General features: G+C 40.5%; 2 protein-coding genes across 4 annotated transcripts in view; one reads left to right on the top strand and one right to left on the bottom strand.

The window, feature by feature from the left end:
* Window positions 1–225: 225 nt before the first annotated feature.
* LOC106524937 (transcription factor Sp5) lies at window positions 226–1,978 on the top strand (the record flags this gene model as incomplete). The annotated part of the gene is given in 1 exon segment (XM_074559754.1): window positions 226–1,978. A coding segment is annotated over 1 exon segment (1,053 nt), but the record flags the coding sequence as incomplete, so codon positions are not given.
* Window positions 1,979–3,356: 1,378 nt separating this feature from the next.
* Window positions 3,357–12,950, bottom strand: part of arhgef25a (Rho guanine nucleotide exchange factor (GEF) 25a) — a 50,238-nt gene continuing 40,644 nt past the window's right edge. For 2 of the 3 annotated variants that reach the window (XM_014018949.1, XM_014018966.1), the window contains exons 9-17: window positions 11,039–11,128; window positions 10,756–10,848; window positions 10,281–10,331; window positions 10,129–10,206; window positions 9,851–10,042; window positions 9,417–9,597; window positions 8,553–8,782; window positions 7,316–7,441; window positions 3,357–5,538 (exon numbers count right to left, since the gene is read on the bottom strand). In XM_014018949.1, the coding sequence (XP_013874403.1) occupies window positions 5,413–5,538; window positions 7,316–7,441; window positions 8,553–8,782; window positions 9,417–9,597; window positions 9,851–10,042; window positions 10,129–10,206; window positions 10,281–10,331; window positions 10,756–10,848; window positions 11,039–11,128 (1,167 nt within the window). In that variant the 3' untranslated portion in view covers window positions 3,357–5,412. The remainder of the gene's footprint in view (window positions 5,539–7,315; window positions 7,442–8,552; window positions 8,783–9,416; window positions 9,598–9,850; window positions 10,043–10,128; window positions 10,207–10,280; window positions 10,332–10,755; window positions 10,849–11,038; window positions 11,129–12,950) is intronic. The other variant, XM_014018958.1, reaches the window with a different exon arrangement.

Below are 12,950 nucleotides of genomic sequence, written 5' to 3'. Positions count from 1 at the left end.
AACTTATGTGTTCTGCTTCAGGTGCTTCTATTTGACTTATAAGTTTTATGAATCCATTGCCATCTATAAAGTTCTATAAAGTTTATATGAAGCTTAAATCAATGTTATTTTTAAAGAGAAAAGCTTGGTTTTGTGCAGCCAGTTAACACCTAAACTTCTGAATTGTTAAAGAATTTTAGAAGCTTGGTGTTTTGTTCCTAACCTGTGTGTTTGTGTTTAATCACCCAGGACCGGACGCCCAGCTCCTCTCCAGAGGGAGCGCCTAACGCCCTCTCCTTCCTGGCCACCACCTGCAGCCAGGCCTGGCAGGTGGGGGGCACAATGGGCTCCGACGGCCCCCAGTTCCCGTACGAAGGCACCGTCAGCTCCACGTCCGGGATGTTTCAGCTATGGAGCAACGACATGACGCCCAGCTCGGCCCTCAGCACGCACCAGATGACCTTCACTGTGCCCAAGGTGCAGTTTCCTGGACACATGCAGTCTGGCCTGGGTCATCATCATCATCACCATCACCATCATCACCCCCATCATCACCGCCACGAGCTGCCTCTCACCCCTCCCGCTGAACCGGCGTCCTCCTACTCGTTTGAACTGTCGCCTGTAAAAGTGTTGTCCTCGCAGCCGCAGGCCAGCGGCCCTTACTATCCCCAACACAACGCCGTGGCGCAGAACTTCCCCAGCTTCCTCGAGAATTCCTCAGCCAGGCACCACCTGTCGGGGGGCCACGTGGAGGAAGGGCAGCAGTGGTGGAGTCTTCCACAAACCAATGCCACTCCTGCCAACCACCCCTTCACCCTGAGCAGACAGCTGGTGTTAGGTCACCAGCCTCAGATCGCTGCTCTCCTGCAGGGCACCTCCAAGGGGCTRCTGGGCTCCACGCGCCGCTGCCGCCGCTGCAAGTGTCCCAACTGCCAGGCCAACGGCGGCGGGCTGGAGTTCGGGAAAAAGAGACTGCACATCTGTCACATCCCAGAGTGCGGCAAAGTGTACAAGAAGACATCTCACCTGAAGGCGCATCTGCGCTGGCACGCCGGCGAGAGGCCCTTCATCTGTAACTGGCTCTTCTGCGGCAAGAGCTTCACCCGGTCGGACGAGCTCCAGCGGCACCTTCGCACCCACACCGGAGAGAAGCGCTTCGGTTGTCAACAGTGTGGCAAGAGATTCATGAGGAGCGAYCACCTCTCCAAACACGTCAAAACTCATCAGACCAGAAAGGGCCGGTCAGGACCGCCTGGTCCAAACCCAGACTCAATGCTCACCAGCATTAAAAGAGAATAATAAAAACAACACAAACTGTGGGATTCACGCTTACCGCCATAGATTTGCACTACAGGGTATGCATAAAGGTCCCTGACTTTTTTTTTCTTGTCAAAACCCATAGTAGAACCATAAGAAAATATTTGGTGAGTAAAATAATTGTGTGCTGTTTGAAGCAACGCACCTTTAAATAAAACTTGAAGCCTTTTTTTTTTTAGTAATGTTGTGAAGGTTTTGCTGCTTTCAGTGTGCTTTTCAAGAGATTTTACGTGGTAAAAAAACCTGACTGTCTGCCTTTCTCTGTGTAAAATTTATTTAAAATTTGACTGATGTGAAAATCTATTTTTGTCAAACTTTATGATGTAAATATTTGAATATGTTATCTGGGCTGATATGTCGAGCGTAAATGTTTGCCTTTAGTGCAGCTTGAGAAAAACTGATTTTCCTTTTGAAACAAGAATAAATGATGGTTTAGCTGTTGGTAATTATATTTTTATTCCAAAAATGTGTGCAGATTAATCTAACTTGGGTGAAAGATCTATGTGATCAGCCAGTTTTTCTGTCTTCTTCTTTTTTTCATCTCCCAAAAATCAGTGTGATGCACCATTCCTGCAGATTAGCCAACGTTTAAAGATTTAAAGTTGTTTGTAATATATGTATAAATAATTCAATTTGGTTTTTGGCTGCATGTAATTTTAATAAACATCGTCATGATAAAAAAGTTCCACTTTTTTCTAACATTTCCTCACATTCTGAAAACTGTTGGTACCTTTAAACATCCATTCAGATGCAGCAGTCTTACCCGAGTCATCCAACAAACGTGTTAATTTCTGCGCGTGCCCCCCTCAAAGCCTTTAAAATCTAACATTTTATTTAAATGATAAGTTGATTGCTTTCCAAATACAAATGCGGCTCATTGTTGACGGCGGTGTGGAGGAAGAAGCCCCTATAGGAGAGCCCAACAGGGTGGGCTGTTCAAAGATTTTCACACCTCAGAGTAAATAACTGGTCCCATTGACGGGGCTGTTTGTCTCGCCTGCTCCAATCAAGTTCACAGCCGTGTGGGTTTTAATGAGTGTTTTCTCTTTCTCCGTACAGAAGGACTGAGTCAACAGATGCAACAGAGGGCGGTGGAGAGGAATTCCCTGTGAATGGGACCCCTGTTGCCGAGACCCCCTCACTGGTGACAGGAACTCCCTTTGATTTTGCACCCTTGTGAAAGTTAATACCCGTCCCCGCCCCAAACCCTTCGTATGTCACAGCTGTGTTACGACGGGCCCTGGTTTACAGCCCAGAATGAGGCTTTATTCCGAGAGGCAGCCAGCCAGATGTCTGCTCATCCAGAGGTTTCTCCTCTTTGTTTTTAGGCCTGTTTGAACTTCCTCATGTGGGAAGTCTAAAACGAGCAAAATGCTTTATCCCACCCGCAAATTCTAAAGCTGATTGTGTGCATTTATTGAAGCACAAGTGTGGACTAAAAGAGTGAAACTACAAGAAAATGATTATGCCTACTAGAAGAAATGATGTATTCTCTGTAAATAAAGGAAAACTACATTTAGAACTTAAAACACCTGCCAAGTAAAATAAGGGGGGAGGAGGGTTATTGTGTATTTTCCAGGCACATCRTTCAGTTCYATACCATAATTAAMTTTGTTAMCTTCAGRYGTTATAAAAATGCTGTATATCAAAAATAAATTGGACTTSACATCTTAGTCTATCTWAAAACCTTGAAATTGGCCCATCTCTTTAAGAGCCTACCATTTCTGACACTCCCGCTTCAGCACGTCTTCACAGCAATGCTTCAGGTGAGGKGTGCTCTGTGGGGCAGGAGCTTGGCWCCSGACTGAGCTCCAAGGARGAGCTTTGCATAAATAGGCGGTACTTCGTACCAGCAAGCGTTTAGACAKCTCCACATGGCTTCCAGGAGATTCCTCAAACATGCACGAATGAGACAAAGCAACACTCTGTGTATGTTTTTCATGAGGGAATGACAAAGTAACATGACATGAAGCTCAAATACAGTTGATTTAGCATAATTTCTTCCCCTCTTAAACTTTTATTTTTATCTTCAAAATCGCTCAAACACAGAAACACTGCACTGAGTTTCAAAAAGACACTTTTTATTTGATATAATACAGCTCTGACAGGTCAGTTGTGGTTCTAACCGACTTCCTCTTGCTTTTGGTTCTCTGTAGAGGTATTCCTTTGTGTTTCATGCAGAACTGATAGATCGGTGATTTTCATGAGAACTCCATGTTAAATCACCCTGGAGTCAACTACAGGGGGGAAAAAATCTCAATTAAAAAAATTGTATTTAAAGTGATTTGTTTCACCTATTTTATTGTCTTTGGCCAAGTTATTGAGCAGTTTTAAGGTGAGATCTGAAATGTGTTTTATTTATTTATTTATTTATTTATTTATTTATTTATTTATTTATTTATTTATTTATTTATTTATTTATTTATTTATTTTTGGTGCAGCTATTACTGAAAGTCTTTTGGGGACCTCTAGTGGTCACAAATAGGAACATACCTGACAGGACAGTTCCTTCCATTCATCCATGCGTTTTCTATATCTGCTTCTCCTTTCCAGGTCATGGGGAGCTGGAGCTCATCTCCAGCAGTTACTGTGGGAGTGGTGGGTTACAYCCTGGACAGGTCTCCAGTCCATCACAGGGACACAAACAACCATCCGTTCTCTCACTTACCCCTAAGGACAATTTAAAGTGACCAAATAATCTAATGTGTGTGTTTTTGGTTTGTGAGATGAATCCCACATGTGCACAGGGTGAACTTGAACTTCACATAGAAAAGCCCCAGACTTCGAGGCGATCCTGCTAACTTCTTGTTGAGAGGCGACACTCCAACCACTGCATAACTCCGGCTCTGATCTGGCTGTAAAACTCAATAGAAATGCAGATATACCTTTGATTTGTAAGCATAATGACTGAACTAATCCATGAGAGCACTAAACATTTGAGGGATGAGCTGCGGTTGTTTTTGGCACCGTTTAGGAAGAAGGAGCATGCAATCAGCTGGAAATGCAACATTTCTTTGTATACCCAGGTGGTATATGCTGTACAGTATGTGGGGGGTGKGGGTCTAACAGAGATTATAGCAGAACCCTGACATGACAACAATAAAGCTATTCATATTAATTCAAATTAAAAAAAGAAAAAATATGTTCCCCATGTTCRAAAGCAACCAGCTTCTGTCTGTAAATAAGGATCTGTGTAAAGCAGAGTGACCGAGAAGCTGTTGGGTCAGCGCAGCAGGCCCTTTGGATGCATTCACAGCTCCTGAGGAGTTGCCTGAAGAGTAAAAAGCAATAAGAGGTGACGTCATACCCACAGAGAACCTCCGGAGAGGGGGWGCTCCCTCACCCCTTCTTGTCCAGATCAAAGCGAGGTCAGTCAAACAGAATATCGGAGCACGCAGGGGGCTCTCAGCACTGTGGCAACAAAGAAAGTTCTTCACCTTTACGTGAAATTTGAGCGAACAAAGTTCTTGTGAAGCTCACATCAAATGTTCTGCCTTTTTYCCCCATTCTCGTCGACATAAGGAGCAACCTCGGTTTTCAGCAGGGAATTTAAAAAAAGTCAATGTGGCTGATTTTGTTTTGATAAAGGGGCATCGGAACAACATTTCCAGAAAGACATTTCCTACAGGCTACAAGTCTTCTTGCCCACTTCCACGCGCACAAACACATCTGCTTCTTATTTCATACACTCAGGCACATGTAACTCCAGTGACTGCCCCAATTAGGAATGAAATCATCAAAAAAAACTCCTCTGTTCTTTGCGAAGAGAGAATACGAACTCTCTCCCTAAAAAAAAAAGAAAGAAAAAAAGACAAAAGGTAAAAAAGCAGAAGTTGCCATAACACAAAGTGTTTTCTAATTCTGAGCCTWGCAGCATCCTGCTGAGTGCTGTTCACGTTGGCTGAAGGTGATCAAGGCCACGCCGCCTCCCTTTAAACGCTCTCTGACAAAGGAGCCGAGCAGGTTTTAGATCTTCAGTCCACATTTCCTTCATATTCCTGCAGAAAYTGTGACTGAACCAGGTGAGGATCCAGTCTGGCATGAACAAACAGTAGACAAGAAGTCCTCACAGCTGTCAGCGGYTGTCCTCCCACATCCAGGACACATTTGTAGAGTTCAAAGGTCATCCTCGGCGAGCTGGGCAAGGTTGCTGGGCCGCCGTCCGGCTGATGGGCCTGACAGWGGAGCCTGGCTCCCAGCATCAGAGGCAGAACCTCTGCGGAATCCCTCTGCTGCCCTCTGCTGGGGAGACACCAAACATCTTTCCTTAAAAAACAAAATCTTTTAATCATTTGTCCTCTCATTGTAAAAAAAAGAGGTGCTTTATTTTTGTTTTTATGTGAACTTATTCTTGCAATTTCCTATTCATGCATTCAGTCATTTTAAAGTATCCACTCATCCTGTTGCTCAGAAATGATTTTCAGGTCCCTCCACTTGTTTATAAAATTTTAATAATTGTTCGTCTTATTTATCAGAATTGTTCTTACTTGTTGTCATTTATCTCTAAAACATATGTTCTGAGCCGGCATTGATTTATTGCAATAATCCTCATCTCTAAACTAAGGTACATGTGAGCGTTTTAATAGCTTCAACAAAATWTGTGAAATTCCACTGGTCCATGCATGTAAATACTAAAGCCCAAGTTTGGGAAGTCATTATTTGGACTTGATAGGCATCTCCCTGACTTCCCCATCAGACTGAGCCTATTTCCTGTTTGTTGTGTTTTAATATACAAAGACAGAGAACATGTTAGCAAAGACCTTCTGAGGAAAAGGACCCAGCGATGACAGAGAACCATGATGATGATGAAAAAATAATTACAGGATTGTTGGCGGTTTGTACTGTTCAAAATACAGTGTCTTACTTAGAAGTGATTTTGTCATTTTAACTATCCATGTCCCTCACAAATAGCTCCATTTTCTCAATTCCTTTTTCATCCAACAGGGGGAGAAAAAACTATTCGTATTACTCAACAACCTTCACTGAATGTGTTTAAAYAAATGATTAGAATTTTCTGAAGTTTTACATCTTTTAATTACCAATAATGTGCAAACTGGAAGTTTTGTTTGACATTGTTAAGAACTTGCAAAAAAGTATCTAGATGGTTTATTTCTTGTGGTCTAGTTTTYAATGAAGTGCTTTAGGTTCAATACACACTTGTATCGAACAATACAGATTTTAAAATTTACTTTAACAACTTGTCTTCTGAAGGTGCTCTGTGTTAAAGGATCAGTGGATCTGTGTTCGACTACTCCACCTAGGCTGCATTGTAGAGCACAGATCCACTGAGAAACTTGCTGTTTCAGCAACATTTAATTTAAAAACTGTACTTTTGTGGTTAAACAAATGTTCATAATTAATATAAATAAATTAGAAGTTGAAAGGGGCATGGAAATGTCTCTTTTTTGTATCGAAAAAATATTGAACCGTGAGACTAAAGTATTGAACCGAACCGAATCGTGAATTTTCTGTATTGTTGCACCCTCATCGATTACTTTTTTTTTTTTATTATATGTCAACTTTGTCTGTATATTTTATGTGTATAAATACATTTGAGTGTCCAAAAGGAAAGGAAAAATGTATTTCAGTCACAATTGCCTAAAAGGCTCATCTGCTACCATTTTTCATGCGAAATCAAATTGAAAAAATGAAATAGTCAATCTATGTATCTTTAATAACCACCTCACGTCATGATAAACTTGCTAGAAACATGAGGAATCATGATTTTGTTTGGAGACAAAAGAAAAGCAAGAAACAACTCTGCTTTCCTAATGTGTAAAAATTCCAACATTTGCAAAACTCACATAGATTGGAAACTGGTTACTGTTTTACTGTTACAACGTTTGCTTTATTCTGTAGGTAATATGATTTTTACATTGTGTAGCTATGCTAGCTGTACTTTAGCTACATGATCGTGAAGCTTTGGGGAAGAAGGTGGAGGTTTCTGGTTAGAATGTAAAACGTACTATCCTCTGAAATCCTCTGCACACTGCAGMTGTAATGCATGCAGATACACTACCTGTGCAGTCGGGTTGTACAGCCCGTTCGACACAGCTTGACAGTTTGGCTGATCAGTGAAGCCCAGGCGGATGTGCGAAGGAGAGGCAGTGTGGGAGTCAGCAGGGCATGGCTGGACCGCAGCGGCCTGCAGGATCAGGTGAGAACAGGTGAGCCACTCACAACCAGAATGCATGCACAAAACACAGTTTGCTGTTTTTTATTTTATTATTATTTTTTAATACTTTATTTCATTCGAACATCAATTAAAACAATACAAATAATAATAATGTTGCGTCAAAAAAACAACAACACACAACGCCCAAATGAAAAGGAGCAGAAAAAAGAAAAAAAATCTTGTAACATCTGCCCCCATTTAAAAATAATATATATATATATATATATACACAAAACATACAACATGCAGAAATTAAACTCAACTTTCACAGTATTGCTTAAAATAATAAACAAAAAACGTCACAGCAGAAATCTCAATTTCAACCAATACTTTGTTCATATCTCATTTAAAAAAAAACTTTTAAGCTTTCTACCAAATGAATAAATTGTTCCAGCATTTTTAAGGTCATTGTCCAAATTTTTCCACAGTTTAATTCCTCGAACAGAGGTGCATCACTCCCTCAAATTTGTTCTAATTTTTGGCTTTACAAACATTTCAAGTCCCTTCAAATTATAAACGCTATMCCTCTTAACAAAATTGGATTGAATATTAGGTGGCATTACATTTTTATGAGCCTTATACATAATCAACAGAATCCTATAATCTATCAATTCCTCAAATTTCAACAGTTCCAATTGCTCAAACAGAATATTTGTAGGGTGACAGTAGTGTTTTCTTGTTACAATTCTCACTGCACATTTTTGCAAAGTAAAAAGTGGTTTTGTAAATGTTTTACACGCACTCCCCCAGACCTCAACACAATAGGTCAAATGTGGCACAACTATAGCATTATATAATATAAGTAATGCATTATTATTAAATATGTCTTTGGCTTTATGCAATACTGCAGTTGATTTGGAAATTTTAGTTCTTAAGTAGTTAATATGGGGTCTCCATGTCAGATTTTCATCAGTAATAACCATAACCAATAACCATCTATTTTTACTGTACTTTTTCAACAGCTACAAGAGTGTGAGAAAAAGAAAGCAGTGTCTCAGATATAAGTAGCAATTCTGTGCTTGAGTGGGCAGGACGGTGTGGTTGTGAGCATTGGGGAGATCATACAGCTGAAGATACCTACATCCCTCAGTAACAGCATCTCACTGGGTCCTTGGCTCTGGCTTTGGCTCGGCAGGTAGAGGGCAGGCAGGGAGGTGTTGTGGGAGTGGAGGGATGGCAGCTTGTGACGGTCGATGGAGGCAGACGAGTGAGGCCGCAGGGCACTCKCAGCAGACAGAGGAGGCCTCATGCTGCGGCCCAGGCTGTTGGACTTGCTCTCTCGCCGCTGATACTCGATAGGTGACTGTAAGGCTGAGGAAGGAAAAGAACAACGAAACTGTTTCAAATTTCTACAATTCAAGTCTGAAACTTTTGTAAAAGCATTTTTTACTGTTTTGCAAGTAAATAACAACTTGCATTCYATCAAATTAAGGTATGTCAAAATGTTTGTTTTTAAAAAATGCATCTGTGTAATATATTATTTACAGATGAGAAACCACACAGAGTTATAAACACGTCTATAGTTAAAAACAGTTGATTAAATATTTAGTAAATGTTTTCTTATAAATGCAGCCATCAAAGACAGCATCTCGTTAGCATCAAATTCAAAATCATCATGAATTAAAAATTTAAAAACTCATTTGATGTTTTTAGAAAATGTTTTTGTTTATTACTGCAGTCAGTTTTAAATCACATATTAGAACATCAGGAGGGAAGGTGTATTCTAACACAAAGTTAAACTGTGACAAAAGTAAACTAAACCACATCATTTAGAATTTTTCCTAATTCTAATGATTTTGACCTGATTTTCCAAGATGCAAAAATTTCCACATTAAAAGAATACAATCTAAACAAAAAAATCAATTAGATCCTCTCAATCTGAAATAAATAAAAACTCAACAAAGTCAGAAAAATGTATTCTTCAGAGCATATGGCTTCGTCATACCATTGAGGAAGTTACGTTGACTTTCCAGAATCTGAAGCACGTCGTTGACCCACGCTGTGCAGGTATCTGGAGACGAGGTCTGCAGCTGGAAGCGCACCACGCTCCCATCCGGGTTTCGTGAGGTCAGCACAAAGCGCGTATTGTCTCCATCCACGCAGGGCTCCACTCCCAGGCAGCTCACCTGGAACACAACACATCTGACTAACACCTGGAGGAATTCATCCCGCTGGAATCCTCATTAAACAACACATGTGAGGTTTGAAGCTTCCCCCGCAGAGCCGTTACATAACCTGTTAATTCAGGCAGGAATAAGTTTGGTGTGAATCTGTTGTGTAACTTCTAACTTGGACTAAATTGCATTTTTGCATTTTCTCTGTCTTTTATTTTTCTACCACATCCTGCGTGGGGAAAAATAAATAATAATAAAAATGCACCTTGATGCTGTTTTTAAAGACGTATCCAGGGAGGGAGAAGCCTTTCTTCCTGTCAATGGGCTCGCTGAAGATGACCAGCTGCTCAAACAGAAAGACTCGTCTCTCCTTGGCTCGAGACAGGAAGCTGCTGTCCTGCTCTGTAACGGTGAAGGTGTCCTGCTGGAGCAGTTTGCCCTGGGCCGTGATCTTTCCCTGACACAGAAGCACAACAAACACAGGAAGTGGTCAGAGCGTGGCTAGACAGCCAGAGGGGTGGCTCTCTTATGAGGGCAACATACCTCAAAGCCTTGTAGTCTGCCCACATTCATCATGTCGTTGCAACGTTTTGGCACAAAGCACATCACTTCTACTGCTTTCTGTTTTAAAAAAAATTGTAGTTAAATGCACATGATGTACAACCTGAAACCTATCTATGCTTTAAGACACTCACCTCCAGCTCCTCTGTGTCCATCCCAGCTTTGGTGTAGTATTTTAAAAAGTCCTGTTGAAACAAACACGCTGTGGTCACCGGAGCATTCCAGATTTATTGCCGAGTGTGAGTCGTAGACATCTGGTGTTGTATTTATGGGTGCTGAACCCTTCGCCATTCATTAAACTGCTCAGGACAACGTTTTAAATCTGGGCAAAGTTTTATCCCAGGGACCTAATTTAATGATCCTCCTTCAAAGATGTTTACGTAATGTTGTTTAAACTCTTTCAGAGAGAAGGAGTCTCATTCTGAAATCTCCCTCTCTAAATGGAAAAGAAGCCCGAGCAGCACAGGTCCTCAGTGCAGGTCTGGTTTATACGTCTGTTTACACGAGCGTCCATGTTTACAGCTCCATGCCAGCCACTGCTGCGTGGGTATGTGTGTGTGTGTATGTGTGTGTGTGGTCCAGAAACACAGCGGCATCCTGTTTTCACACCTTGAGCAGAAGCTGGTACTTCATGATCCTCTGGACGGGTTTGATGAGCAGGTCATTGAGCTGCAGCCGGTGGCCCAGCTGCTGCCGGAGCTCCTGACAGCAAAGAGAGGAAGCATCAGTGAGCAGAACAACCACAGCTCACAACACATCATCTGATGGTCGACGCCGCAACAAACAGGAGCGCAGAGACACACAATCATTGCTGAATGTCACGCTTAAGCAGAAAAYGTCACTAAAACAGATAAGCTTCTATTCAGAACACACAAAAGTAGATGTCTCTCACCTCAAAGTACGTCTCGATATATTCTGAGACAATATGCTCTGATTTGGGCTTGTTCTGACAGTACACAACATACATATGGAGACGCCTCTCCTGCAACACAAGACAAACAAATATCACTTCATAAAATCACCTCTATCTTTTTTATAACAAATTAATCGGTACTAAAGTAGATTTAGAAAAAATAAAATAAAATGTGTCAAGCAAAATATATTAATTCTGACAAATGTTTCAATAAGAATGTTTTGCTGAATAAAATGTTCAAAAATTCAAGTAGCTTTCTTTGAAATAATGCATTTTGGGATAAAAATTTTAAAAGAAGATCTCTTTACCACCCCTCAAGATTTTAGCTAAATATTTGTAAAAAAAAAAAAAAGAAGTTTTAGACATTTCTGTGTTTGCTATAGTTGATTAGCTGTGTAAGCCGTCTTGAATCAGTTTCACTCTGAAAGTTATAGACATAAATGTATTTATTACTTTCTGAGAGTTTCAATAAAGCCTGTCCACTTGTTCATGAGATATTTTGCTAACAGACAAACAACTGAAAACACACACATACGTGATTGTTTGCTTTTTATGTTGGCAACAATAGTTCATTTCTGAACTTTCTTTTAATTTGCATTTAGAAAAATCTGCTATTTTGCCTGTAGTTTGTCAAAGTATTTTGTTTGTTTGTTTGTTTTAAAAAAACTGGTTTGTTGTGTAATGTTCTGTATTCAAAGTAGTGTTTTAATTGTGTTAGAATACTGTTTTATATAAACTTGTGGTACTTGTGGTGAGGTTAGCCTTAGGGTTGGTGGTCAGGGTTAGGGTTTGGGTTAGGGTTATGCTGTAGAAAATAATGGAAGTCAATGCCAGGTCCCCATAAAGATAGTTGTACCAGATTGTGGGTGTGTGTGAGYGTGTGGTAGCTGTTGGGGATGAAAGGAAGCAGAACAACAATGATTTGTCTCAGCTCCTTTGAAGCTGACTCTGTCTGGTAGCACCTACTCTTCTATAACTAATTGGCATGGGAGTGCAGATGTGGCGGTCCTCAGAGAACTAATGGCTCTACATGAAAATGAGCATCAGGTTTATGTATAATTTACTCGGGTCACTTTCGGAGTAACCAGAGCCTTTTACAGCGTGTCGATATCGGACTGCACCTAGCAACAGACTGCAGGGCTGCACGGCTGCGAGCACTGTTGAACACTGCTGTTGTACGAGGCAGTGTGCTGCATGTGTTTGACCACTGCAAAGTTGTGTCCACATGTGTTTATGTGCTGCATGTGGGTAAACAAGCACACATGTTGCATATTGGTGACACAGATCTTGTTAAAAGTGGATTCTGTTTCTCATTAAAGCCAAGTCTGCTTGTTGTTTGACCCATGTGCTTAGATTAAGTGCTAAGTTTCTTTTGTTCCTGAGGTTTTAATTTGGATTATCCAGTCCAATGAGCCTCACAGGGTCTTTTAGGGGGCAAAAACACACTATTGCAGTACTGTAAAAAGTTAAGGAGTTATTTAATGATAAAGCACTATTTAAACTATATAATGCAATTATCGTTCCGCATTTGATTTATTGTATAGAAGTCTGGGGAAATGCATGTAAAACAATTACTAATCCTATTTTTACTTTATGAAAAATGGCCATAMGAATTATCAGAAGACAGCATTACTATCACCCATCTAATATTTTGTTTCATCACTTAAAATTATTAAAATTTTATGAGTTGGTTGAATATTATATTCTGCAGGTTATGTATAAAGCTCATAAAAATGTGTTACCTTCAAACATCCAATCAAATTTTGTTAAGAAGGAAAGCTGCTATAATTTGAAGGGACTACAAATGTTTGTTAAACCAAAAATCTGAACAAATTCGAAGGACAGATGCACTTCAGTAAAAGGTGCACGACTATGGAATAATCTGGAAAAT

The sequence above is a fragment of the Austrofundulus limnaeus genome, unplaced genomic scaffold (genome assembly GCF_001266775.1).
Source record: "Austrofundulus limnaeus strain Quisiro unplaced genomic scaffold, Austrofundulus_limnaeus-1.0 Scaffold3, whole genome shotgun sequence".
Classification (NCBI taxonomy): Eukaryota; Metazoa; Chordata; class Actinopteri; order Cyprinodontiformes; family Rivulidae; genus Austrofundulus; species Austrofundulus limnaeus.
This window is presented reverse-complemented; position numbering and strand designations above follow the sequence as displayed.